The following is a 26,809-nucleotide window of genomic DNA, read 5'->3' as shown; positions in this document are numbered from 1 at the left end:
GGGATCTGCCGCCGACAGCAGCTGAGGCGAGGCAATCTGAGGACGGCGGGATGTGGGGGATGTTATCGCTCATAAAAATGCACCACGTGCAACCCTGGAGGCCTTGTTGTCATATTCACCTCCCATTCATATTGTTCGTATGTTTCCTACCTACTCGACTATTTCGAAGGTCATCTGGCTCGTCTTGCTTACAACCTTCGTGCACCATTGTCCTTCGGATATCTGGTAGGGGGAAATCCGACCGCTAATCGGATGCGGTGGCTTACGTCATCGGTCTCGGATCGGTCTGTCGGAAATGACTCAAAATGAGAAAACATCAAGTGACTTCAAGGATCTACCTTACCTATCTACATGTCTTACCTCCCCTGGTCCAGTTGGGAACGATCGTGTAGAACAGAAAGGTCGATGTTTTCATTCATTGGGATTATTGAGCATTGATATATGTGGGTTGCGTGGCCCTATCCTTATGGACGTTGAAGCTCTGTGATGTCTCTGAACCGTTGCGTCCATGGGTATATTGGTATCAAGAGCACTCAACAAGATAAATCATGACGGTAAGACAGGTATCATCAGAATGTCGCATGTTGGTGAATGAGGGATCATTACATGTGAGGTAGTCGCAAGTCGGACAGAAGATGTCAATTGCGGATAATATGGCTGTAGTGGCCCGGAACCTTGCGCAGGCATTTGTCGCAATCAGCTCGAAATCCCATGGCAAAGGATACCTTCTTCTTGTTTGAATGGGGTCCGTTTGGATAGGCGGACCGTGTGGCTTGCTGTCGTGATTCAGTCGTGCCAAGCCACTGCGACGGGTCTCGTTGGAATGGGGAGAGCGCCGGGGATGTTGATCGAGATGCACCACTTGTCATCTCAGCATCACTTGTAGAGCACTTTCCATGAGAAACGGCATTATCGTCCTCGCTGATTGGACTTGGGAGACGCTGAGTGGAACCAAAAGTTTCTTGACTACTTTCGGTAGACAGCTTTTGAGGAGGGCCGATCTTATTCGTAGATTCCACGAAGGCCTGATCCATCACTTGCGCGGACGGATTTCCTGCGGAATTATGTTCGGATATACTGAATACTTTAGGTTGTTCGCTGATGTTGAGGAACTGATTGACCAGATTGTGTGGGATTGGTGATGGTTGAACGCTTCCGTTCCGAGGCGTGCTGCCTGGCCAGTCGTGCGGAATCTCATTGCTAGTCAAGTTATAGGTATCCCCTATGCTGTCGACGTCCATCGTCGTGCTAAATACCAGAGCGGAGGAGTTGAGGATCTGCGGAACAGAACGCGAGGCGTTTACGGCTGCTGTTGTAGGATCGCGTAACGTTCTAGTGATGCCATCGTCATCATCATCTGACGACTCGGCAGGAGTCAAAGTAGGTATACCAGGTCGGTTTGACGCCTGGCAAGCTTCGGTGTAGGAGAGTCCTCGGTTATCTGGCGAGGTGCGCAAGGCTAGAGGGCGTGATTTCTGGACGCGCGGCTATCAGTTGTTGTAGGGTGGATGATTTGCAGGCAAGAAAAAGTGCAACATGAATCGGCAGGCGGCGGATTGGCCTTGCTTCAACAAGATGATCATGACATCGGTCGGAAAGAACACGGACCTTGTTCCCCCTGGGCCCATCTTTATCATCGCCCGTCAGCTCATCTGGCTCCCTCTGTCGTTTTGAGAACCCTAACATGACCTTCTCATCATCCCACTGAAGACGGTGATCCTCCCAGGTGTAAAAGGTCAAGGTATGATGTGATTATTCGACCAGAATGGATTAAGAATGAATGTTCAAGCCTGCATTCAGTCGAAATGCATCAATTGAAACATTGAAAGGGAAGGGGCAGTGAGAAACCTCCCTAACTTGAGGCCAGCATACACATCAACGAGAACGGTGAAGAAGAGAGAATGATGCAGAGGAAGCAAACCAGTAAGCTGGCGTTATATGGGAGCTCTCAATAACCTAGTCTGGACTAGTTGGCCACCAATCCACAAGGTACTAAGATCCTAAGATTGAGCTTCCTCGCTGTCCCTTAGCCTCGAAAGCGGAGTAGCGGACCGAAGTGGAGAACAATTTTATGCTTTGCTTATCTGCGACGGAGTACTTATCACCAAGGTTAGCGAGGTACACATCGGCTACTAAGGTAAACCACTATATCGATCACGCTAGCATTATGCCCATATTACTCTGACTGATTGTCACTAGACAAAAGTAGCTCCTTCACCTCTTCTTAATTTACAAGATTCATAAGTAGGTAGTCTGTGGCCTTATTGCATCAGTAAGGTTCAGTTTATAATATAAGTTTGTCTGATTTGTAAACAGCCTGAACCTGCATCATGCGTACTTTCAGTATTCAGCTCTGTGTCTTCCTAGTTTACTTCAAGTATCGTTCTCAAGGACGTGAAGTCCATACCACGTAGGACTGCGGACGTCATCTGCATGAGTGATGACTGCAGATTGTGATTCAGTTGTAGTCAGATCAAGAAACTCGAGCTTACTTTTCAGATTGACCTCCATTGACCTCCCGTCAGTAACGGACTTTGTAGGGGTCTAGACTTCTTTGGCCGACATGAAGTATTACAACAACTCGGTGTTACAACTGGATACCATGGTGGTCAATGTGCGGTGAGATGGATTACAGAATAAACCCTACAGTAAGGGGTACCTACATCTAATTCTTACAGAATCGAATTGAGGCGTCAGGTACGGAGTGAAAGAGTGACAATGGAGTGCCACAAGTCCAATGCTTAAAGGCATGAACCGACGAGTTAGAATTGCAGTATGGACTGTGACGACACTGAGTTTTATCTCCTTGTCTGTTTAATTGACAATAGAAAGGGTGATGGTAAGGTAGTAGAAGATCTCAAGCATATATTTCCATGCTGTAAGTACCTGGTACTTCCATTCAATAGTACAGAGCTGTCCAATCCTTAAGATACTTAGCAAAGGTAAGGTAAGTACTTAAAAAGTATTCTGTACCTAGGTACAACATCCAGATTCCATGCGCCCGACCGAGTAATTATAATACCAGTCTTTAAGTGGTCAGCTTATGATTGGGTTGCATGTTTTTCTCTGTGTGAATCATTTTGTTACCCCACTTAGGATACCCGATCTGCAATTTTACTCTTCTGTTATACCTCTCTACTCGTATCCCATCTGGCATAAATAACCACTTTCATATCACCATCTTACCTTGTGACTAACGTCCCTTTTTCAATTGGTTCAGAGTCTTTTGTTCATTAGTCTTTGCTGCTTCCTCTTGGGTCTTGACTACAAAAACCACTGCTCCGTCTTCCCCCAAGCTCTCAAGAACTTTTTTTTTGACTCCGACATCGCTGCAACCCCACGATAAATCATGCCCCTCGTAAAAACTACTGAGGTCAACGAGGACACTCGTGGTGAGTGTCTCTTCTTTGTTATACTAGAAACAAGTCGTCTCTCTAATCAAATGATCTTTCTCTTCAGTCCTGGGATATGACCCATTGCTCTCCCCCCAGTTCCTTCAGTCCGAGATCCCTGCTGTGAGTCACCCATTTCTCAGCCCTGTTCCTGGCCAGCGTCGAACAATATGCGACTACAAAATCCTCTTCAGAAATGCCAAATAAACCATCCCGTGAAAAGTATAACATTGGGGCTGACCAGTTTTATTCCAGCCTGCCCATGCGATTGAGGCAGTCCGATCTGGCCGTAACCAGGCCATTGAGATCATTGAACAACGCGATGACCGCCTCCTGGTTGTTGTAGGCCCATGCTCGATTCATGACCCCGCTACAGCGCTCGAGTATGCAACCCGGCTAAAGGAGCTCTCTCAAAAGCTTTCTGGAGAGCTCTGTGTGATTATGCGTGCCTACCTGGAGAAGCCCCGCACAACCGTTGGCTGGAAGGGTCTGATCAACGACCCGGATATTGACGAAACCTACAACATCAACAAGGGTCTGCGTGTCTCTCGTAAGCTCTATGCTGATCTTACTGGTATGGGAATGCCCATTGCTAGCGAGATGCTCGATACCATTTCCCCTCAGTACCTTGCCGATCTCATCTCTCTGGGAGCTATTGGTGCCCGTACGACCGAATCGCAACTGCACCGTGAGCTGGCCTCTGGTCTGAGTTTTCCTATTGGCTACAAGAACGGTACGGATGGCAACCTCACTGTTGCTATCGACGCCATTGGAGCTGCCTCCCACCCCCACCGTTTCCTTGGTGTGACCAAGCAGGGCCTTGCTGCCATCACCAAGACGTCAGGCAACGAGCACGGCTTTGTGATTCTGCGTGGTGGTAACAAGGGAACGAACTACGATCGAGAGAGCATTAAGAGCGCTCGTGAGGCCCTGCGGGCCAAGAAGCAGCGCGAGGTGGTTATGGTGGATTGCTCTCATGGAAACTCGAAGAAGGATCACCGCAATCAGCCTCTCGTTGCTAAGGAGGTGGCAGACCAGCTGCGTGAGGGCGAAGACGCCATTATTGGCGTCATGATTGAGTCCAACATCAATGAAGGCAACCAGAAAGTGCCCCCTGAGGGTCCCTCGGGACTTCTCAAAGGTGTCAGCATTACGGATGCTTGCATTAACTGGGAAACAACTGTTACTGTGTTGGAGGACCTCGCTGATGCAGTCCGTACCAGACGGACCGTCAAAGCTTCTAAATCGAATGGTGCCTCGCAATAAACAGTTCCCTTGGGGCAGTTTCCGAGGCATCTCTTCCTTGGTGGCCCACCTAAGCGCTCTTTTTGATTCAGACACCAGGGCCGTCGTGCCATTCCCCATTTAGGATTTATTTTCTCTTCTGTCAAAATTTGGCGACGATTATCTTCCATGAGCTCTCTAAGTAATTCACCATTGGGTTTGGGGAACCAGACTGAAGCAAAAGTTTCCTGAGCCTTGTCTTTCTCAGTTGATGATGTTTTTGGGCTTCTTATAACGTTCGATCCCAGTAAGTGCAGCTGGCGTTTCAGGGCACAAATCGACCTTCCTTTCAGTGTGTAGACAGGATGCAATGATATAGGAGATCGTAAATGGTCTTTTGTACATATAGACCCACACTTGATGATCTATTCTTTTTAAGCACAGGTAGCGGAGCCAAGTGACCAAGGTGGAAGCAGATTATATGTACACAGTAAGAGAGGGAGCCAGTATTACATAGGTCAAGGCAAGGCAGAAAGCTCAAGGGACACCGTATACAGACGCCACAACCCCTAGGAAATGATGGGTAATGAAAGGAGATGAGAGACTGAGATACATGCCATGCAAGAATGATAGGAACAGTCGGCAACATCATTGGAAGATAGTGCGCGGAGAAGTCGAAGATATGCCCGATACTGCTTTATTGGTAGGTATATGTCACTTTCACCGTCCGGTAAGCCAGCTTTTCCAGCTTCGTGTTGACTGCTTCGCAGCGGTTTCCACATTCTCAGCAAGAACATCCAGCTGTCCCGGCTGTGCCGGCATTGGCGCTGTTTCGACGGGTGTCCTCGACTTAGAATCTTCCGCAGCCTTCGCGTTGAGGGCCTCGAGCACTCCCACTTTGTTATCGGCAGCTCCGTCAACCTTTGACGATAAATCGGAAGTGGTCTCGTCCTGCTTTAGTCCTCCAAACAGGTATTCCTTGGCCCGGTTCCACGGTCTCTGAGCCTTCGCCTCCTCCTTCTTCCGCTTCATAATTTCGCCAATTTCCTCGTTCTTGATCAACTCGAGTTGCTCTGGTGTTGCCGATCCGCTGGCATAAGCTGCCTTTGCATCTTGCAGCTTCTGCATTTCCCTCTCAACCCACAACACTCGCTGACGACGGTTGTATAGTGTCAAAGAAACCATAGAATAAACCGTGAGGACACCGCAGATACCTAGCCAGAGACAGAACATATTAGCACATTCCGACCATCCCGTAACCTTCACTGCAATCAACAAGTCTTGAGCTTGGAGGGTTGCCGCTTGGCATGCTTCCTAAACACGTACCGGACGCGGTGATCAAACTGTAGACCATGACCTTATGCGCCTTGTTCGCGAATCTGCGCCCTACATCAATCATCTGATCGACGCGCGTGGTTGACTGGGCCAGCCGAGCCGCCCGTGCCTGGGCTCGCAATCGCTCGACCTTTTCCTTCGGAGTCTCTGGTCTTTCGCCGGGCCCCCGTGCGGTGTTTTTCTTTGACTCTGCCATGAAGCTGGGGAGCTTGTATGGTGTCCCGCCGGGCTTGGAGCTGGCATAGGGCCCTGTGGCTGTGAATCGTGTCGCGTCGGCTGCGGATCTGGACATGGTATCGGGAAGGGGGTTCCGTATCAATTTGTTTCGATTCAGTCGTTTTTCTTTTCTGTTTGCCGTATATAATGTAAACAAGCTGCCCTCCCCAGCCACGTATCTTTTGACGTCAACTTTGGTATTTTTCCGGCGAATTCCAAGGGCAGCGCAGGTGGCAGATCGCGGAAGCAGCACAAGCGGCGTGAGAGGTTAGATCGGGAAAATTTCAGCGGAGGGATGGAGAGAAGGAGAGCCAAGACCCGCACATCGCCCACTAGACAGATGTCATACTTTCAGAAGTACATCTACGTCCATCGCTCAGATATTTCTTTCGCATGGAATCTAAGTTTTCCGTTGAATCATTCTATGGATACAAGGCTGATAATTAAACGTTGTCAATCTTTTCAGCATCTCGCTGTCCGATTGCTCCCTTTCATCAACAATGAATGCGGAGGGCTACAACTCCGCAGATTTGACGTCTGTTTTGAGGACGCTATCAGCTCTGTCAAATAATCAAAGTCATCAGGATTATCAAAACAATCCTCCTTCTGTCCATATATCATCTCATTCCCCCGTTCAACAAAGAACGCAGGACCAGGAAGATGACCCGTATGAGCCTGCAGAAGCTTCACCCCCATTTCCTGTAGCCCAAGTACATTCAAATCATTCAACTTATCAAAGAACCACAGGGGCTCATGCGCCCTTAGCTAAAGCTCCTCTGCATCCTAATGCATCAAGCAGTATCGCGGACTCTTCTTCCATCACCACATGGCCTGCCGCACTACGACATGTGATGCGGGAAGTCTCCCAGAATGATGACGCACAACGACGAATTCGACGACTGATCCAAAGCCAGCACCACCACGAGAGACAGTGGTGGCAAGGACGAGAAGCTTTGCTCAAGAAACAGAAGGCTCGTGTAGAGAAGAAGAAAGAGCTAGATGCAGTTTTGTAAGTCATTGCTGAACCATCATTGCCTGCGATAGCCCGTCCGGCCTGTCTATTGCCATATACATTCCTGCAGCTGTACTGATGTGATTCCTCCAGGCGCTCTGTTGGGGCACCGGTCGATGATACAAAACAAGTCTCGGTATGTTCTATGCCTCCTTACAACATGAAAGGAAAGAAGAGAGCTTTTTCAAGGAGACCTGAAACTAATCAAACTCCCGCCTACTCGTTCAGACAGCCGAAGAAGATCAAGCAGAGTTGAAAAACTACAATGCGAAGGTCTACAGAGCTTCCAAACAGATGGCGGAAGCGATGACATTCGAGCTTCGACGTCTGGGGATTCCTTTCTTCACCATCAAGGAAAGCCTGATCTCTGACGCCCCCAAAGCTCCCCAACATGGAATTTCCAGACGCCCTCAATCCACTGACTCGGCCAGTCAACACCAGGCCTTGCTCTCGAGGGACGAATTGTCCGTGCTCCAGCGTCGAATGCTGGAGTTGCTGCAAGACCTCTGCAAGGAATGAGTCTCTTGTCCGCGCAAGTTGTCGCATTGTTCCATCAAAGAATGCCTTCGCTCGACGTTCGTCCAGATTGATGGCCTGCCACTTCACAGTCATGACAACCTGACCCGTGCGATGCACCATTACTCGGTTGTTGGCTCTACCCTGTGGCTATGTTCTGCCGTTCAGAAGCGTCAGAGGGCCGAGTGAACGTCGTTCGGCAGCAGTCCAACCCTCCTCGTACGTTATCTTTGGGCCAAACACAGTGAACAGCGATCAGTCGACTTTGGAAAGACCCGATGCTTTTGATCTGTGGCTATCATTATGTACATCGAAAGTCTAAACCACAAACCGCCAGTTCGAACCCTCTATACCGGACGCCTAGAGACCCCTGCTTCATCCGTCTCTTCGAGCCTTATATGCAATAGCAACCAAATCGCAGAATCGCAATAAAAGAGAGTCTCGTGATATGGAAACGATGGGCTAGAGATAAGCTGTGGATAACGATAACAGTAGACCATACGAACAACACCGTTAATGCAAGTTGAAAGGCAATGGAAAAGAGATCAAGATCATGAAAGACACGCCTCGCAGGTAGGGTGTGAACACAACAACATCAAGTGTTGGTCTCCACAAGAGTGAGAATTCTTTATTCTTACTTCTGATCCGCCACAGCCACGGCAACTGCAACTGCAGCCCCCAAGATAGCACTCTCTGGCGCTAGTTCAAGGCGAATATAAGGACTCGTAGCAGGATCTAGTGACCCCTGTGACGAATTAGTTTGCTGGGTGAGCTGGTTGAGGTACTCCTGGGAGCGATCTCTGAAGCCGGGATATTTGTTGATGACACTACCATCACATGCGATGGACAAACTCCGAGAGTCTTCCTCACTCTCTACAATCGTGATTTCCTGAGTATCCTTGACAGAGGATGCTTTTGATTCTGTCGGATCGGAGAATTCTGCGTCATTGCGTAGGCACCACATACTGTGGATCGCGGTTGCCAGATAACCCGCCGCGCGCTTCGATACGATCTGACAAATTCGTCGCAAGAAGCGCAGGTCTTCGACGGATGGAGACACTGGGAACGTATGCTCTTTCTGGAGGAGAGCTGCTGATGGAACCAGTGATGGTGACGTGTCTGCTTCGAGGAATGCAACAATGCTAGTATCGAAGGAGTAAGGGTCTCGCATGGAATGAGGAAGCTCGCCTCCAAACAAGTTCGCAGTTTCGACGGCCTCTGCGATGATGAGTCGGACAATTTCACCCAGGTAGCGTCCAGTAACCATGTACTCCAATGGCTGGTAATCCGGCCGTAAGTGAGTCCGGTTGAGGATGTCATCCCATCGGGTCATGGGCAAAATTCCACCACCAAACATGCTCAGCTCACTGTTGATAATTACATGCTTGGCATAATCAAACCAGCCTGGGGGTCTAGTGCCAAACTTGGTCAACCCTATCTCGTGCACAGGAAAATGGACCGCAACATTGGTTCCAGTTCCGAGGATTAGAGACATGCGTGTTTTAGGGTCGACGTACGCTCGCGAAAGAAGCGCTGCGGAACTGTCATTCACTATTGCGTCGACTCGTACGTTGAGGCTCCGTCTCCGGCATGATTGGACGATCAGATCCCCCAACTCCTGACCAAGGGTACCGTTGGAACACAAGAACCCTTTTCCCATGTGAATCACCAGGCCACTGCTGATGGATGTCTGCTCAATCGGAAAAGACCATGATAATCCCATTGAGAGAGGCACGGCTTCCCGACCATAGTCAGCACCCACCGCACTTAGCATTGACTCAATCTTCTCGGCCATCCAATCGAAGAACAAGGTCCCTTCCAACAGCTTCACATCGTTGTCGATTGGAGATGATGACTCTTGAAGAATCTTCATTGCTCCTGCGCCTCCTAATTCAATCAAGGCGACTCGGAATGTCGATCCCCCAACATCCAAAGCCAGATACGTCCCTTTCTCAGTTCCTGACGGCAGTGCATGGTTGTACGATGGCAACATGCACACGGGGCTGGACTGTAGGCACGACTTGAATTGTTCTCGGATCTTTTCTGACATGATAATCATATTGCGCAAAGACAATGGCGCAGTGAAGAGGCGGTCGACTTCCTCGGCAAAATTGTCGAGCGTCCGACGTCGCCAGTAGGCGCCATGGAAAGCCTTCCGCCGCTTACGCGAGGGATCCCGGAATAATGAAGGGAACAAGATCATTGCCTCTAATGCAGCGACAATGTTGGAGAAGAGCTCCTGCATCCTGTGCAGGACTTTGACTAGAGGAGCTGTCATGGCTGAAGCGGCAACGATGGTACGCTAGCAGTTTACCTAAAGAGGCCAAGAAAAGCGACAATACGTACAGCCAAGTCTGCAGACGGACAACAGATGGGACGATGTTTAATAGTGGAAGACAAGACGAGGCTGACACCGATTTATACAACGATGCATCTGAAAATTCGGGCAAAGTATGGGGTGAGCAGAGGAGTAAATAATAGAGGCCCCACCGAGGCTGATGGTGGTTAGAAAATTGACAGCTCAGCTTCAGAACGAGTGCGTCCACGATAAAGTGAACGGTGCCAATTAAGACCAGGTCCCTTTCTGTCAATGGAGCCCAGTAGCATGTATGAAGAACGAAGGTGACACCAATGAAAGTGTCAAGTTAGGTCCTTGTTCGACTGGCAATGTGGAGCCACCTTTTTTCCTTGCAGGTGTCGAGCGGCGAGGTAAGATGGAGAGGAAGGTAGACCAAGAGGAAGATACGTAGAATATGCCCAAGCAAGGGAAGAATACAAGCAATCGAATCAACAGACGTGGACGGGACTCTCCACAGAACGGTGCCAGATGGGGAAAAAAAGAAAGGTTCAATGCTGTAGTTGCACGAAGGACGCCAAGTTGAAGGTGGTGGTGGTGGGTGAGATGGTTGTTGTAGAGGTCGTAGCAGTCAAGATTAGTTTCAGGTCAGGGTCAGTTGTGAGTGTAGAGTAGTATTATTATTATATTATTGTAACAGTCGTCAGTCGTAGTCAATGGAGGGTGACGGGGACTATAGATGGTTGGAGCATGGATCAACGCGTGTCCATTCCAGAAGAGATTGTCACAAGGGGGAGAGGAGGAGTAAAGGGAACTACTTGAAGCAACGATAACAACTGCAAGGAGGAAGCGAGGCAAGAGAAGACGTTTGAAGAAAGATGATCTTGATCATGAACCCAAAAAGAAGTAATGTAAACTTTAAAAAAAGAAGGGAAAACGGAAGTAGGGAAAGCAAAAATAATGGGATGGCGAATACTGTGTTAGATACTACCAGATTATGGTTCTGTTTGGGAGAGTGCAACATAACAGTGCCCATTTGAGCCCTCAGTCCGTCAGGTATGGTAGTATTGTATCGTAATTACTTTCCATCATCTGCTACCTTACTACTTACCTATCCTGGGCAGTAATAAAATAACTGGATTCGAGAGAGACGATCAACCAGATGATCCAAATCCTTCCAGGGGCACGGAGGAAACTACTGTTGATTATCATAAACCTTGACGACAAGTCGATGAAGGACTTAGTGGTGTTTAACTAGCAGTCCGTCAAGGTACGGAGTACTACAAGGATATCACCTAGTTAGTAGCGTGGCCGATCTCTTGGCTCCAATATGCCCAATATTAATTTTCTAAAGCGTCTTCAGAAGGTTGACTTTGTCTGCATGACCTAAACATAAATAGAACTAAGTTACTCTATAAGTAAGGACATGCTACTACAGGTTCACTAATAAGTACTACCTATCTTCCTGATCATGGTAGTCTATACGTACAATGCGCTACGATGAGTAGAGTTCTGCATCATGTCCACTCAGATCGGTAGTAGATGCTAAATAAATAGTGGTGAACCTAAAGGTACCTAAGTGGTTGTAGGCCGACGTGGTGATCGCCATCAGAGTTACATTCTCGAGGCTCCATACGTAACCAGTGCACCAGGTGTTTCGGTTCTGTCATTACCGTTTCAGTACCGTGTCACCATCTTCCATTTCACTGCTTAGATCTCCCAACCGTCTGCAGAAAACAATTGAATATATAAGAGAGAAATCCGCTGTGTTTTCTGCGAGCAGGGAGAGACATACATATTTGCTCGGGAGCATTCCTCATGGTGGCTTCTTGACAGGCTTCTTAATGGGGCTGGTCAGTAGGTCCGCATATTGTGGTATGTGTGACACTTGATGGTGCAACGGTGGTAGTCGGCAGTCTCTAATCACAAACGCCGAAACTGTTACACTGGGAGCTCCATCGACCCAAACTGCATAGCGATGACTATGAATCGTGTCAGGATCTTCAGCCTAATTCTATTTGGTCATCATAATACTATATAAATGATACTCTGTTGTTAGGTTCTCCTTCAGTGTCCTCTATGCGCATTACTATGCTTCAATGAATATTCTTGATTTGGAGGATCTCACAACTAGTATGACCCTACATTCCAAGCGACGTACTCTGCCAAGGCACGTAGATAGGTTATGCAGGTAGTGTCACTGTGAAGGTATGGTTCGACATGTTCCGTATCCACATATACTACTTGATCACATAGGTAAGTAAATACTGCTCGCTTACCGATATACTCTCACCTCCCGATCAAGGAGACTGTCTCAATGTGTTGTAGTGTCGTTTGTACTACATGTTGTCATTGCCGAAGGCTAGGAACACTTGACAATCTGGGTACGCAAGATTATCGACTTATCAAGTAATGATCCAAATTGTTTGAAACATCCGCACCTTATCAAGTTAAGACGGCTTGTACAACACTCCTTGTCGCCACACGGTACGCCCCGTAGGTTGATTGCGTAGACAGTAAGTGAAGAATCCTCGAAAACTTGAAATCTCCAACGCGAAAGGTATTGACCTCTCCAATGCTAAGCACCACCATTTCTGGCTACTTACATTCTGATCTCGAGTACTTTGGTTGTTTTCATCGAGCCTTTTCTCGAAGGATTCAGACCTCTTCCGGATCTTGTAATAATCACACACTACTGAATACTAATTTGCCTAGTGTGACATCTCACCACGTGGACCGGGGTAAGGCCCGTAAGCTGCAGTCTGGAGATATCCAACATTGCCAATCAGCGTGGATGCGGCACTGAGATTCAACCTTCTTAAACGAAGGTCAATGTGGGGACAAACATTTCTCATAGAGACTTGGATTACTATGGGGTCTCAATGTCCTTGGAGAGATATCTACAACAGTGCAGGAGGATACTTGCCCAACAGGTCAAATGTACTCCAGAGAACAATATACGGCGCAAATTTAGGGACCATCAGGCGTAGTTTGACCGGGCCGACTCCCTCTAGATAATAGACAGACATTGATCACTTCACGTACTCGCATATCCTGAAACAAGAACAGATGACGACCAGCAAGACGGGCAATAATTGCTCAGCTAAGGACAATACCTCATTCAGAAACCAGCACGTGCGCATTTACCATGCTATATGTGCTATATTTAGTTTCAGTTGCAACTGTATGCCATGTATGGGCCCTGACCTTGAGTGCAACATTGTGAGACACTAAAACATCAGTGATTTTGATCTGATCTGATGGACCTCTCATTTAGCCTATGGTTGCACTAGTGTATATACCTAGTATGACATGCTCTAAGAACAATAATCATCCAATGGAATCACGTATTATCCAGAGTCCTGAGGCTGCCTTTTGATGCCGATTATGTCTACTTTAGTCTTGGCCACGCCGTCGGTCAGATCAATGACCTGACTGATCTCGAGCATCAGATAATCGTGACTGCTATTACAATCTCCAAGTCTTCTTCTACATCGGCATTATTCAGCAACAGAATCTTCAACTGGAGGTGCTACTCTCGCCTTCCTACTCTAGTGAAGTAGCCGTGTCTGAGGCAGTCCGTCCTTCATAGCCCTCTGAAGACCTGGGTAGCTGTCGACAATTGCTGGATAGGTGTTGAACTTCAAGTGAAGCCATACACAGATCTCTTCGTCTGTCTTGTTGACACTCCACAAGGAGGAGGATGTGAGAAGGTGTCCATGGGTGTATTTGCGATGACATCAGAATTACAGAAGCGGAGCATTCGTTGTATATTCCCAGTTCTTTGATGCATCGCAATTTCTTAACCATATCAATACGCAGATTTTCTAGTCATCAGATTGAGATTGAGTAAAAAAGATGTCGGTCGAGCGAGTCAAAGACAAGAAAGGAGAAAATATCAATGAGGGTGACCATGTCTATACCCGCTATCGGGGCGGATCTCATGAAGGAGAGGTACGTCGATATTCATATTCCTTTACACTTATCTCCTTGATCAATGATTAATAGAGGATTTCTCTAGGTTGAAAAAATTGTGATGGATCAAGCCGAAGCGGACGAGGAGAACGTCGCGAATCCTCCCAAGGTACGGGAACGATGCGATTTCGCCCCCACTACCCCTAATACATTGTTTTTCAGAAAGTCAACGACGCAAATTCTAACGCTCGAAGGTCATCTTCACCGATCAACATGGACATCGGGTTGCGCATAATCCCAGCACGCTGGAGAAGACAGGATGATAGCTCCGCCATATGCGAACGCTTGCAACCCAGTTTAACGCAAGTCGGCATGACAAATATCGTCTGTCCTTCAGCATATCTTGCTGCCTATGATGGGACTTAGCTCTCCTTGTTATATGTTCTGAGTTATATCCTTGATCGCGTCCCCACCTATTCATGATCCTTCGGGTTGCTCTTCCAGTTTGCTGGGCAGAATGCAATAATGTCCATCGTATCTGGCAGACGATACATCCAAACAACGCACTAGAAGCGGCATAAGAATGTATGAATATTCTACTGCCTACTCTTCATCCCAACAGTCAAGCTAGATTAAGCTTACATGCGTCGTTGGACTCTCCGGAGCAATCTGAAGATCGCCGTAGTATGGTTCGATCACAATCAACCTAGGTTATCAGCTCTGATCTTTGCCAATTGTTCCAGAAGCTCGTGCTTTATTTGCGTTCTGAGTACTGACAAATCAATACAGCACTAACTAACTATCAATTACAGCAGGGGCTAGAGAATTGTTGCCTGGTGAGCTGTGAGCATTGTCAGCATTACGGGGTGGGTTCCCCTCAAATGTGGGGAAGTGCTACTAACTGCTAATGCCGCAAGCGCTGAAGAGACCCCATCACCCCAGCATTCCCCCAGCTAAGAGTGCCGATCACATGTGAGTGAATCTAAGCCTCGTTCGAGTCCTCCGAAGAAGAATTGAGCTATTCATTAATATGGGGTTCTTCATGGAGTGGACGGACCCAAGCCAAAGGGTGATAGATTGAATTCGGGATCCTGCGCTTGCTCAAACGTATCTTGGTGAGGGACAAAAGGAACAATTCTTCGTCCTGATGCCCTAACAGAGGCCCAGGATCCGCCGCGAAGATCCACTCGGGCCAATCGAGCTTGAGCGGAAGACAAGGAGCAATGGAACTTCATCTGGCCGACGATCCTATCATTGGCCCTCTTTCCCCTGGCCCCTTTTGCTCAGCATGGCCCGACGCACTTCCGGCGACCCGTAAGGTCATGGAATTGGTCAATGGAGTGGTCACGCACACCTGTTAGACCGCGAAGGATCAGCCACCATCAAGAAGAGAAGTCTCAATATTGAAGCTAAAATTCGAGATTTGATTAGGCGGCCGAGGCATTTCAGAGAGGGGAAGACAGCTCGTATACTTCTTCTCTGGAGAAAACGGAAGATAAATTGCCTGCTACATTCGCTCCGAGATGTCTGGATCAAGCTGGCTACCGTCTCATTTCCACTCAGTGGCAGCCGAATCAAGATGAGGTGGAGTTCCTTGCTGAAGGCAGCCGTCCTGTACAGGGCAATCTTTAGTCCCTTGGTTTCTGGTGCAGTCCTTCCTCGCGGCGCCCTTCCAGCCGCCTCAGATTCAAGTCTTGTTTCGATCCTGTCTAGTGCTGCCAATGATTCTTCAATCAAAAGCGAGGCTCAGAGCACTGCCTCCTCAATCGTGTCAAAAATCGACGAGACTGAGAACAGTCGCTCGACCAAGGACGCTGAGTCTGTGCAGGAAGCATTCGACAAGATTCAATCCATCTTTGCAGATGGCACTCCTGATTTCTTGAAAATGGCGCGTAAAATCCTCACGGTGGGATTGATACCGGCCGACATTCTCTCTTTCTTGAATGGCTACCTCAACTTGGATCTCAACTCGATTCACAACCGGAACCCCAGTCCGAAGGGCCAAGCCATTTACCCGATCAAAGCTCCAGGAGATGCCCGTTACTCAGTCGCAGAAAATGCACTGCGGGCAGCGATTCATATCCCCGCCTCGTTCGGCTATGGTAAGAACGGGAAGAAGCCTGTGATTCTGGTTCCCGGAACTGCTACACCCGCTGGGACGACTTATTACTTCAACTTCGGCAAGTTGGGAAGCGCCGCAGATGCCGACGTGGTTTGGCTCAACATCCCCCAGGCCTCGTTGAATGATGTTCAGATCAACTCCGAATACGTCGCTTATGCAATCAACTATATTTCGGCCCTTTCAGAATCCAACGTCGCGGTTCTTTCATGGTCCCAAGGTGGACTGGATACTCAATGGGCCCTGAAGTACTGGCCGTCTACCCGAAAAGTGGTTGATGATTTCATCGCCATCAGTCCTGATTTCCACGGGACGGTCGTGAGGTCACTTGTGTGCCCGTGGCTGGCAGCGCTTGCCTGCACCCCGTCGCTGTGGCAGCAGGGGTGGAACACAGAGTTTATCAGAACTCTGCGAGGCGACGGAGGGGACTCTGCATATGTTCCCACAACCACCATCTATTCCACATTCGATGAGATCGTGCAGCCTATGAGCGGCAGCCAGGCGTCTGCCATCCTTTCAGACTCCCGGGCCGTCGGTGTATCTAATAACCACCTACAGACCATCTGCGGCGGCAAGCCTGCAGGAGGGGTTTACACTCATGAAGGTGTCTTGTACAACCCACTCGCATGGGCATTAGCGGTTGATGCGCTAACCCATGATGGCCCGGGCGATCCGTCACGGCTGGATCTTGACGTGGTGTGCGGGCGTGCGCTACCACCCCAGCTTGGCCTAGATGATTTGCTAGGCACAGAAGGACTGCTGCTTATCGCATTAGCAGAAGTTCTTGCATATAGGCCCAAAACCTTTGGCGAGCCAGCCATTGCGAGCTACGCTGGTTGAAGGGCAGAATAGCAGATCAACGCAGTCGTGCAGATTAGCTTGATGCCCTCAGTGATTTGTTTGGTCTGGATACACACCATGCTAAAAGAATCTTGTTGGAATCTGAGGCCCCTGGTCCAGCATTTTGTGAATAGCTTATGTAAATAAAAACTTGGATAATAAGGTCAATTCACAGGCGAGTCTGACGGTCCGAACCGGTGCGAGTTGCTTGATCAGGAATAATAATCATCATAAAGCCGAGTGACAGATAGCAGTGAATAGTAATCAGTCATCAGTGAGAGGCGTAACTCCATATTATTGTGTCCATTTCTGAAGGAACTGTCACGTGGTGCTCCCTCAACTAAAGACAGGCAACATAATACAGAGAGATTCGAAACAGATGAGCAACATATGAATGGTTCCACATCCTAGGTAACGCCTCGCAGAATCCCCTGACCACTTCATCTCAGATGGATATCTATATACATAAAGAAATAATGGTGGCGAATGCTGAATAATCGCTTAATAATCAGCTGTTGTTCGCCAAATTCCCTTTTTTAGTTTAGTGTCCTATTTATTTACTTTTTGCTACACACCTGCTACGGCCCTCCCTGCACCCTATTCCGCCCAGATGCCTGGGGGGGCCCTAGGAGTGTAATTTAGTAGCTTATCAGATATAGGCTGCATTATAGCTACAGTATTAGTGGGAGGAGGAGAGGTATGTTTAGAGGGCTTAGGCTAAGGGGAGGACTTAGGCTTAGTAATAGACTTAGTAGCTGTGAGAGCACTTATAGAATACTCTCTATTATATAGTAGATAGTGTGGTAGTAGTAATGCCTTTATAGTTAAACTAATTACTGAGGTGTAAGCATCTCCCATACCTTAGCAGAGATGATATCTCTAATCTCTATGGGTTATATACTACCCATGTGACTACTCATAGTTTACTATATATATATTCTCTGCACCTAACAGCAGTAGACTTAGCAGTAGACTTAGGCTTAGTAGTAGATATAGAACTAGCTATAAGAAGGGTAGAACTAGCTGCAAGACTAGCTATAAGAAAGTTAGTGTAATCTTCTGTAGATAAAACAGAGTTAGTGCACTTATATTTATAGATATCATGTCACGGGCTAGAAGCCTTGGAAACCTATAACCTAGGTTTAGACAGTAAGAAATCACTAAAGGAGAAATCTAGCTAGGGCTACAGCAGCTAAACATAAAAAGAAGTATATAAGTAGTTTATAAGTCATATAATAAAATAGATTACTATATTAATTAGTATAAAGTTATATAACCTATAGCTAGTATCTAGTCTAGATATAACTTTATAAGGGCTAAATAGCCTAAGCACCTAGCAGGCCTTGCCTACTATACTATCCCTCTCCTCCCTCTTAGGGGTGGTAGTTCTCCCAGGTATTAAGTACTACTATATTAGTAATGTCACAGGCTAGAATATCTCAGTCCGAGGCTTTACTCTAACCGTCCCAATAGGCCACGAAGTTATGGAGTGGAATTGCTAAAGAAGGAAGAAAACTAGGTACAGGCTGTCATCATGCTAAGATGACACAGCAATGGACTAACAGGGAACCATGTGACCATAGCCACATACATAATGCGGTGTGTGTCATGGGGGCAGCCCATGATAATACCCCCCTCCTTTAAGGCCACCTCCGGGGGCTGTTAACTAAAGAGGTCGTCCATAGTAGAACTTCTGGCTGTTGTCTTAGTACGGGGCTTAGCAGGGGCAGGTATAGGTGAGCTAGGCTAGGAGCTAGCAGAGCAGGAACATTAGTCACACTCTTTAATCTAATGATCATCAGAACCACAGTATAGGCAGAGGTCATGTTCTAATTGGTAAGAATGGCGTTTAGAAGCAGATGATTAAACAGATGGTGTAGATGGTGTGTGCAGGACAGGTTTAACATAACAGACATAAGAGATCCGAACTGGGTCTGTGTCCATTAGGTTGGTGTGATGGGTCTGGGTGGGCGCAGGTTTCAAGGCAGGATTCTTAGCAGGCTGGGTGCGACAGGTGTATTAGTCAATAAGCTGGACAAGCTTGACATATTCATTATATAAGAGGGTAAAGAGGTCGTCATTAGTGTCTTCCAGGGTCTGGCAGAGGGAGGGGCAAAGCCCTCTGTGCAGGGTTGATAGGCCTGAACTATCTGGCTATGTAGTTGCTCCAGCCTCATACATAAGGTGTTTAAAGCAGGTGAGAAAGGCAATAAGGGACTCATCTTCCCATTACTATATAGTAGTAAAGCGCTGCATGGCTTCCTGGTGTTCTCTAGGGTTATGGCAAAGATGCTGAAAAAATAAGAAGATAGCTTCAACATCCTATGATTAGGTTCCTCTGCAGATTAGTGTAGGTGAAGGACTGAGGCCTGTTGTGGTTGCTCTAGTCTATCCCATATATAATCAAAAGCATCAGCTCTGATAAGCTTGTCTAATCAAAGTTTTGCTTAGATTAATGGGAGCTAGGTACACAGAGTGTATGGTTTGCCATTAAAATAGGGGGGGTCTGGCAGGCGGGATCTTGGTTAGGATAGGAGGTGGGTCTGGAGTAGCTGCACATTAGTACAGGAGGTATTCAGGTCTATGTAGAGTATCTGGATTTTATTATGCTAGTTCTGAAGTTCTTACTAGAGTTACTATATAAGCAGGAGGAGAGTAGATTAGTCAGACATCTTATTAAGTCTCTCAGGGGTCAGGCTGGTCAGGTCAGGGGTAGTGAAAACTCTCTTTAAGAATCTGTAATAGCTTTGTTGGCTATTATCACTACTAGCAGGCAGGTAAGCAATTCTAACTATTATAGGCTAGAATATCTCAGTCTGAGGCTTTACTCTAACCATCCTAATAGGCCACGAAGGTATGGAGTGGAATTACTAAAGAAGGAAGAAAACTAGGTACAGGCTGTCATCATGCTAAGATGACATGGTGATAGACTAACAGGGAACCACATGACTATAGCCACATACACAATGCGGTGCGTGTCATGGGGGCAGCCCATGACAAGTAAGGTTAATAGTAGGCTCTTATATAGGGTATTTATAACCTATCTATTTAACTAAGTATTCTATATAGTAGCCTTACCTAATTTACTTCTTATACTTATCTAGGATCTCTTTAACTATATATTTAGCTTCACTATCTATAAGCCTTAGGGGTAGCTAGTAATTATTATTTAACTAACTTAGGAATAGATTATTCACAGTAGGCTATAAGAGATTAATATAGAATATATTATATATATCTAGTAGTATATCTAGTTAGTAAGTATATAATCTAATAGCTTCTAGCACTATAAACTTTATATACTATATATTAAGCTTTTAGCTTAGGTAATCTATCTAGATATTTTATAAGTCTAGCTAGACTTTTAACTTAATAATATAGTATAGGGCTATTAAGTAAAAGTAGTTTAAATATTCTTCTTAATATTATTAGGCAGTAGTAAGTTCTAACTAGATTATATTAGTAGCTTCTCTTATCTTTATTATAATTACTTTAGCTCTCTCTTTTAGTAAGTAGGCTATAATTATAGTAGTAGCCTCTTAATCTAGTAGTTTAACTTCTAATAATTTAATATTATATCTATAATCTAGGAAGAATAGATTAACTCCTATACTTATAGCATCTTAACTATTAATAGTAAGCTAGGCTATTAGTAATAATAACTTCTAGTTAGTCTAAGAGTAGTTATAGAAGTTCCTTAGGTAGGCCTCTAGCATAGTATTTATTTATTTAATCTACCCATCTGTCTGCAGATAGAAGGCTATTAAGAGTTATTACTTAATATCTAGTTACTTATAAAAGTACTCCCAGAACTAGCTAATAAACTATAGACCATAGTCTAACATAATTATACTAGGAACACTATGGTAGCTAATAAATTAATTAATTAATAACTATACTACCATCTCTAAATCTATTTATTTATAGGGCACTAGGATCATACCCTTACTAAGCCTATCACTAATTACCATAATATCTTTATAACCATCAGACATGGGCAGCTTTATGATAAAATTAATAGTAATCTCTTACTATTTATAATCTAGGATTAGTAATAGCTTTAGTAGTCCTTAGCATCACTTACACTATATATAATTAGCATTATACTTATTATAGTTCTACATAAAATATCAGATATCTATAGAGAGCTCTAGTTAGTAGAAGTTTCAGGCAACTATTATATATAGTATATTTTTCTTAGGATGGCCTATAAGCACTAAGTTATAGGTCTCTTATAGTATCCTTATTTATAATAGTTCTAAACTAGGAACCCATTTACAGCTTTAATATAGTAGGTGGCCATCTAGTAATATTAAATATTTAGTGATTAACACCTATATACATAGCTTACTAGGAAAGCATATAACTCCCTTCTCTAGGGCTTAATATATCTCACTTAGAATAGTGTTATATAGCTAGGCCTCCCTCTAGTATTCTTCTAATAGCAGCAGCAGCTTATCTATGAGGGTTATATATAAGATTATATAATAGGTTTAATTAGTATATTAATTAGTATAATTATTTAATAACCTTATGTCCTCACTGGATACTACTTTATGGGTGTGGGATACTTATATATATATCCAACTAGTAATAGCCTGTAGTAGTACTAAATAATAATTACATGCCTTAAGCCTATCATCTTCCATGTCCTATAGCATATCTTATTCCTATTATAATAGGGCATTAGGCTGAGCTACTAACTTCCTAGGCTAATAGTATATCTTATAGTTAAATTAGCTTAGCTAGTATAACTAATATATCTACTATTTATTAAGCCTATAGACTATCTTAAAGTATTTAAGGTTATAATAGTCTATAATAAACTTAAATCACAATAGGCTAATTAGTTCTAATTCCTATTCCTTAAGGGTGTTAATAATGGCTAGTAGCTCCTTATTATGTATCTTATAGTTACACTCTACTAATATATTCCTCCTAGAGATATATATAACAGGCCTTAGTATACTATTATTATTATACTAATATAGTAGCTCCTGTTACCTAGTTTAAAGCATCTATTTTAACTACTATTCTTCTATTAGGGTTAAACTATATAAGGATCAGGGCTATAGTGAACATCTTTTTTAGTAACTTAAAGATATTAGTCTACTTATCTCCCTATATAAAGGGGGCTCCCTTATGTGTTAGCACTATTAATAGTTATATAATATCTAAGAAGTTCTATATAAATTAATAATAGAAGTTTGCAAAGCCTAGGAATAATTATATATTATATATAGAGGTGGGGGCCTGTTATTCTAGTATAGCCTTTACCTTATTAGGGTCCATCCACACACCCTTACCAGCCTCTATTATAAACCTAAGGTACTTTATACTTCTCATCTTAAATTCATACTTATTAATATCTAGTTATAACCCTATATTCTTTAAATATTTAAGTACTTAATAGACATATTACTAGTGCTCTGCCAGTGACCTATTAGTAAAAATTAGCATATTATTAATATAGGTAGAGGTGAATTCATCTAGGAAGTCTTAGAGTATCTAATTAATATATTATTAGAAGGTACTAGGTGTATTTACTATACTAAAGGGGATGACTAGCTATTTAAACAGGCTGAATTATATATAGAAGGCTATTAACTATTCATCTCCTAGGGTGATATAGATCTTATAAAAAGCAGTAATAATATCTAGCTTAGTAAACTACTTTACTTTTATAATATATATCCCAGGGTCTTATTAATTAAGGGAAGTAAGTATTAATCTTTCTTTATAATTATATTCAGGGCATAGTAATTAACATAAAATCATAGCCTACCTCCTAGCTTATAAGTAAAGAGCACTAGTGCTATAGCTACAGAGCTACTAGCATAAATAAAGCCCTTATTTAATAGTTTTATTAACATCTTTTATAGCACTAAGAGTTCTCTGTATAATATACTATATAATAATCCCTATAGTAGTTCTATTAGCTTCCCTTTCTCATCCTTAACTAGCTTAATTTAATAGTTAACCCTAGGGTGGTGCAGTAATAGTTTATTAGCCTTCTTCCTATTAAATACTTCTAGAAACTTATAGTAATATACTAGCAGCTTTATAGCTGGGTTAGTATACTTCTTAACCTATAAGGCCTTCTTAATATTCTTAATACTAGCAGTAAAGACCTATATAATTTTATCTTTCCTTTACTACTAGCTATAAACTATAAATCCCTAGGCACTAATCTATTTTATTACTAGCTTTAGCTCATTCTTAATGCTTTCCACTATGAACCTATCTATAACCCTTAGCCAGGGCCCCTTTACTTTCACTATTACTCTCTGGTCCCTTATCTATAGAATTCCTAAAATCAGATCAGTGCCTTCATCTAGCTTAGGCACTATATAGGCATAGACTATGTGCTAGTAGTTACTACTAATATCTAGAGAGAATTAAGTAATAGTTAAAATAACACTACCTATTATACTAGTATAGTTTTCCAGGTAAATAGGTTTAATCTTAATCTACTCTAGTTATAGCTTCTAAGCAAAGCATTTAGCTATAACTATATAAGATATATATCTAGTATCAGGAAGGATTCTATAATTATGTTCCTTATTAATAATATCTAATATAATAAATTTAGGAGCATTGAATCTGATAGCTTATTAAAACTATTTATAACTAGTAAGTATATCTTTCTTTTTAGGATATAGAGGATGCTAGCTCTTTAGCTATATTAACTATTTAACTAGCCCCTGTAAGACTCTCTTTATAGAAGTAACTTATTTTCTAACTTACTTACTTTATTATTTTTAAGTAAGGGTCTAATAGTGTTAGACGCGAAGAACATGTACATAGTGAACTGCAGGTGGTCACATGGGTAGCATGTGATCCATGGAGATATTGTCTCTGCTGAGGTGTGAGAGATGCTCACACCTCAGTGATTAGTTCAACTACAAAGGCATTGCTACTACCACACTATCTACCACTTGATAGAGAGCATCTTATAGGTGCTCTCACAGAAAGGTAATAAGGGACTCATCTTCCTGTTACTGTATAGTAGTGAAGTGCTGTATGGCTTCCTAGTGTTCTCTGGGGTTATGATAAAGATGCTGAAAAAATAAGAAGATAGCTTCAACATCCCATGATTGGGTTTCCTCTGCAGATTGGTGTAGGTGAAGGACTAAGGCCTGTTGTAGTTGCTCTAGTCTATCCCATACATAATTAAAAGCATTAGCTCTGATAAGCTTGTCTAATCAAAGTTTTGCTCAGATTAATGGGAGCTAGGTACGCAGAGTGTATGGTTTGCCATCAAATAGGGGAGGTCTGGCAGGTGGGATCTTGATTAGGATAGGAGGCAGGTCTGGAGTAGCTGCACATCAGCACAGGAGGTATTCAGGTCTGCACTAGACAAGAATGCTAGTTAACACCCTGAGATCACCCTGGCTGATTACAGACAACAAGGAAGCTACCTATACTACTATAAATACTTATACATCCCTGACTATGATGAGCTGAGAGCCTAGTTATTATAAGAATGCTATGATAAGCCTGCTACTAGACACTCTGGAAAGCATAAGTTATATAAGTTAATAGCATGAGAATACTACTAGCCTGGCATGTACTAATATATTAATTACTAGACCTAAAACTGCCACACCTGCTGCTAATCCACCCTGTCTCATGAAGCCTGCTAAGGAGTGCTATGCCTGCTTCTAGTACCTAAATAATCATAGCAAGACATCTCAATGGACTTTATTACCAGTCTGGTACCTAGTTAAGGCTATGATGCTATACTGGTTATTATTAATTAACTCACAAAGATAAGGTACTTTATCCCCTGCTAGACTACCTGTGATGCTAAAGGTATAGCCTAATTATACATCTATTACATATGGAAACTACATGGCCTGCTAAGAACAATAGTATCAGACCATGGCCCTTAGTTTATCACCACATTCTGGAAGCACCTGACCTAATGCCTGGATGTTAAGAACCTGCTATCTACTACTCATTATCCTGAGACTGATGGCCAAACTAAAAGAATAAATGCCATCCTAGAATAATACCTATGTGCTTATATTACTTACCTACAAGATGATTAGACTAACTAGCTACTGTTAGCTAAGTTCACCTCTAACTCTGTCTGATCTAAAGCTACTAGAATCTCACCCTTCTTCACAAACTATAGATTCCACCTATGTATAGGGTTCAAACCTATCCAGCCTGTGAATCACCCTGCTGCCAGAGATGCTGAAGCCTTTGTAAAGAAAATGCAAGATATCATCAACTATGTCTATGCCTAGATCTGTGTTACCTAGGCCTGTTATGAAGAACAGACAAACCACTACTAGAGACCTACCTACTGTTACCATGTGGGATAACTGGTTTGGTTAGACACCTGAAATATCAGGACCCTGCGCCCCTAGAAGAAGCTTAACTGGAAATATATAGGGCTGTTCTGTATTAAGAAGATTATTAGCCTACATACCTATAAGCTAGAACTACCAGCTTCTATGAGGATTTACCCTATATTTAATATTAGCCTGCTGTACCCTGTCGCCAAAGACCCTGTTCCTAGATAAAGATAACTACCACCACCACCAGTAGAAGTCAAAGGTCTGGAAGAATAGATTATTAAAGATATCTTAGACTCCTGCTGGGAATGCTGGGGCTAATAGGGCCCCTATCTAAAGTATACTATTAAATAGCTGGGCTATGATAACCCTACTAAGGAACCCACCCATTACCTGAGGAATATATAAGAGATTATAGCTAATTTCCACCACTGCTACCTAAGCAAACCTAAACCAGGGGATAGTCTTAACAGAGCTTAACCCTAAGGAGGGGAGTACTGTTATAGTGCTACTATAAATAGGGGTTAGTATTACTGAGGAGGAATTACATAACCTTAGGAATATCTTTACTGCATAATTCTGAAACCTATTTGAAGCTCTTTAAGCTATATCCTATCTATAGAGCCTGCCTGTACCAGCTTACCTGCAGCCTGGGACTATTAGATAAGGATTAGTGTAGCCAGCCTGAGTATCAACTACCCCTTTAACCCACCCCTGCTTGCCTGCGAGCCTGCACCTTGACAGAGTTATATTCATATCTCTATATTTAAAGTGCTATTAATGAAGATTTACTTTATATTATTAGTCTAGCTATAGCCTCCTGCTTCTATTAATAGCTAGTTAAAGTCTATTAGTATATTATAAAAAAGGTAGTTATCTTATTATAAATAGTATAGTTCTTCTATAGCCTTCTCTATATAGTTTCTATCTCAAAATATAAGGTTAAGTTAGTTAATTATTTATTCTAAGTCTACTCTAGTTATTATATAATTCTAGATATACTAATCTATTTAGGGGCTTATTATAGTGGTAGCTTAGTTCTTAAGCTTAGTAAAGATATACTATATATAGTTATAGTAGCTACTAAATACTAAGTAGTTAACTTCTAGTTTCCTTAGAAGATTAGAATAAAAGATATTATATATAGCCTTATTAGTGCTGTTATAGTAGTTAGAGTCTAGTAGAATTAGCTTAGGCCTCCTCATAGGTTTATCTATAAGGATAGGTGCTATAGGGACTATCTAAGGTATAGGTATTACTACTATAGCTATAGTATCTGCCTAGAGGGTCATAGTAGCCTGCCATGCTTTAATTTAGGTTATATAATTAATAATCTCTTATAGCTACTGGGCTATATAGGCTATAGGATCTATTTATATAGTATTCTATTATAGTAGATGTTCTTCACTAGATTCTTTAGAGGATGTTAACATCTGTAATAATATATTATTATAAGCTATATTATTAATTAGCTACTTTATCTAGTTTGTCTGGTTTATCTAGTTTATCTAGTTTATTTATTTATTTATTCTTCTAGTTCTATTAGTTTATTCATCTAGTTTATCTGATTCATCTGGTTTATCTAGTTTGTCTGGTTTATCTAGTTTATCTAGTTTATCTGGTTTATCTAGTTTATTT

The 26,809-nt window shown here is 43.6% G+C and overlaps 7 protein-coding genes across 7 annotated transcripts, besides 7 other annotated features; 4 read left to right on the top strand and 3 right to left on the bottom strand.

Annotated features, from left to right (window-relative positions):
• Nucleotides 1-638: 638 nt before the first annotated feature.
• On the bottom strand, nucleotides 639-1,686 carry NFIA_025040 (uncharacterized protein; the record flags this gene model as incomplete). The annotated part of the gene is made up of 2 exons (XM_001261328.1): nucleotides 639-1,487; nucleotides 1,609-1,686. 2 exons carry the CDS (start codon nucleotides 1,684-1,686, stop codon nucleotides 639-641), a joined length of 927 nt encoding a protein of 308 aa, XP_001261329.1.
• A 1,663-nt stretch (nucleotides 1,687-3,349) lies between these two features.
• On the top strand, nucleotides 3,350-4,658 carry NFIA_025030 (3-deoxy-7-phosphoheptulonate synthase; the record flags this gene model as incomplete). Its single annotated transcript, XM_001261327.1, has 3 exons — nucleotides 3,350-3,392; nucleotides 3,460-3,515; nucleotides 3,648-4,658. The coding sequence occupies 3 exons, from the start codon at nucleotides 3,350-3,352 to the stop codon at nucleotides 4,656-4,658; spliced, it is 1,110 nt and encodes a 369-aa protein (XP_001261328.1).
• A 678-nt stretch (nucleotides 4,659-5,336) lies between these two features.
• On the bottom strand, nucleotides 5,337-6,243 carry NFIA_025020 (cytochrome c oxidase assembly protein COX14; the record flags this gene model as incomplete). Its single annotated transcript, XM_001261326.1, has 2 exons — nucleotides 5,337-5,830; nucleotides 5,943-6,243. The coding sequence occupies 2 exons, from the start codon at nucleotides 6,241-6,243 to the stop codon at nucleotides 5,337-5,339; spliced, it is 795 nt and encodes a 264-aa protein (XP_001261327.1).
• A 775-nt stretch (nucleotides 6,244-7,018) lies between these two features.
• On the top strand, nucleotides 7,019-7,698 carry NFIA_025010 (uncharacterized protein; the record flags this gene model as incomplete). Its single annotated transcript, XM_001261325.1, has 3 exons — nucleotides 7,019-7,176; nucleotides 7,273-7,315; nucleotides 7,408-7,698. The coding sequence occupies 3 exons, from the start codon at nucleotides 7,019-7,021 to the stop codon at nucleotides 7,696-7,698; spliced, it is 492 nt and encodes a 163-aa protein (XP_001261326.1).
• A 631-nt stretch (nucleotides 7,699-8,329) lies between these two features.
• Nucleotides 8,330-9,973, bottom strand: NFIA_025000 (putative hexokinase; the record flags this gene model as incomplete). Its single annotated transcript, XM_001261324.1, has 1 exon — nucleotides 8,330-9,973. One exon carries the CDS (start codon nucleotides 9,971-9,973, stop codon nucleotides 8,330-8,332), a length of 1,644 nt encoding a protein of 547 aa, XP_001261325.1.
• A 3,876-nt stretch (nucleotides 9,974-13,849) lies between these two features.
• Nucleotides 13,850-14,332, top strand: NFIA_024990 (DUF2945 domain-containing protein; the record flags this gene model as incomplete). Its single annotated transcript, XM_001261323.1, has 3 exons — nucleotides 13,850-13,945; nucleotides 14,013-14,075; nucleotides 14,129-14,332. 3 exons carry the CDS (start codon nucleotides 13,850-13,852, stop codon nucleotides 14,330-14,332), a joined length of 363 nt encoding a protein of 120 aa, XP_001261324.1.
• Nucleotides 14,333-15,485: 1,153 nt separating this feature from the next.
• Nucleotides 15,486-16,865, top strand: NFIA_024980 (putative lipase; the record flags this gene model as incomplete). Its single annotated transcript, XM_001261322.1, has 1 exon — nucleotides 15,486-16,865. One exon carries the CDS (start codon nucleotides 15,486-15,488, stop codon nucleotides 16,863-16,865), a length of 1,380 nt encoding a protein of 459 aa, XP_001261323.1.
• A 953-nt stretch (nucleotides 16,866-17,818) lies between these two features.
• Nucleotides 17,819-17,843: a microsatellite.
• Nucleotides 17,844-20,413: 2,570 nt separating this feature from the next.
• Nucleotides 20,414-20,935: a mobile genetic element.
• Nucleotides 20,936-21,544: 609 nt separating this feature from the next.
• Nucleotides 21,545-21,826: a mobile genetic element.
• A 31-nt stretch (nucleotides 21,827-21,857) lies between these two features.
• Nucleotides 21,858-22,541: a mobile genetic element.
• Nucleotides 22,542-24,298: 1,757 nt separating this feature from the next.
• Nucleotides 24,299-25,003: a mobile genetic element.
• A 1,645-nt stretch (nucleotides 25,004-26,648) lies between these two features.
• Nucleotides 26,649-26,807: a microsatellite.
• Nucleotides 26,666-26,809: part of a microsatellite that runs on past the window's edge.

This window comes from Aspergillus fischeri, genomic scaffold (assembly GCF_000149645.3).
Source record: "Aspergillus fischeri NRRL 181 1099437636263 genomic scaffold, whole genome shotgun sequence".
NCBI lineage: Eukaryota > Fungi > Ascomycota > Eurotiomycetes > Eurotiales > Aspergillaceae > Aspergillus > Aspergillus fischeri.
The sequence above is the reverse complement of the archived record's forward strand: the minus strand, read 5'-3'. Positions and strand labels throughout refer to the sequence as shown.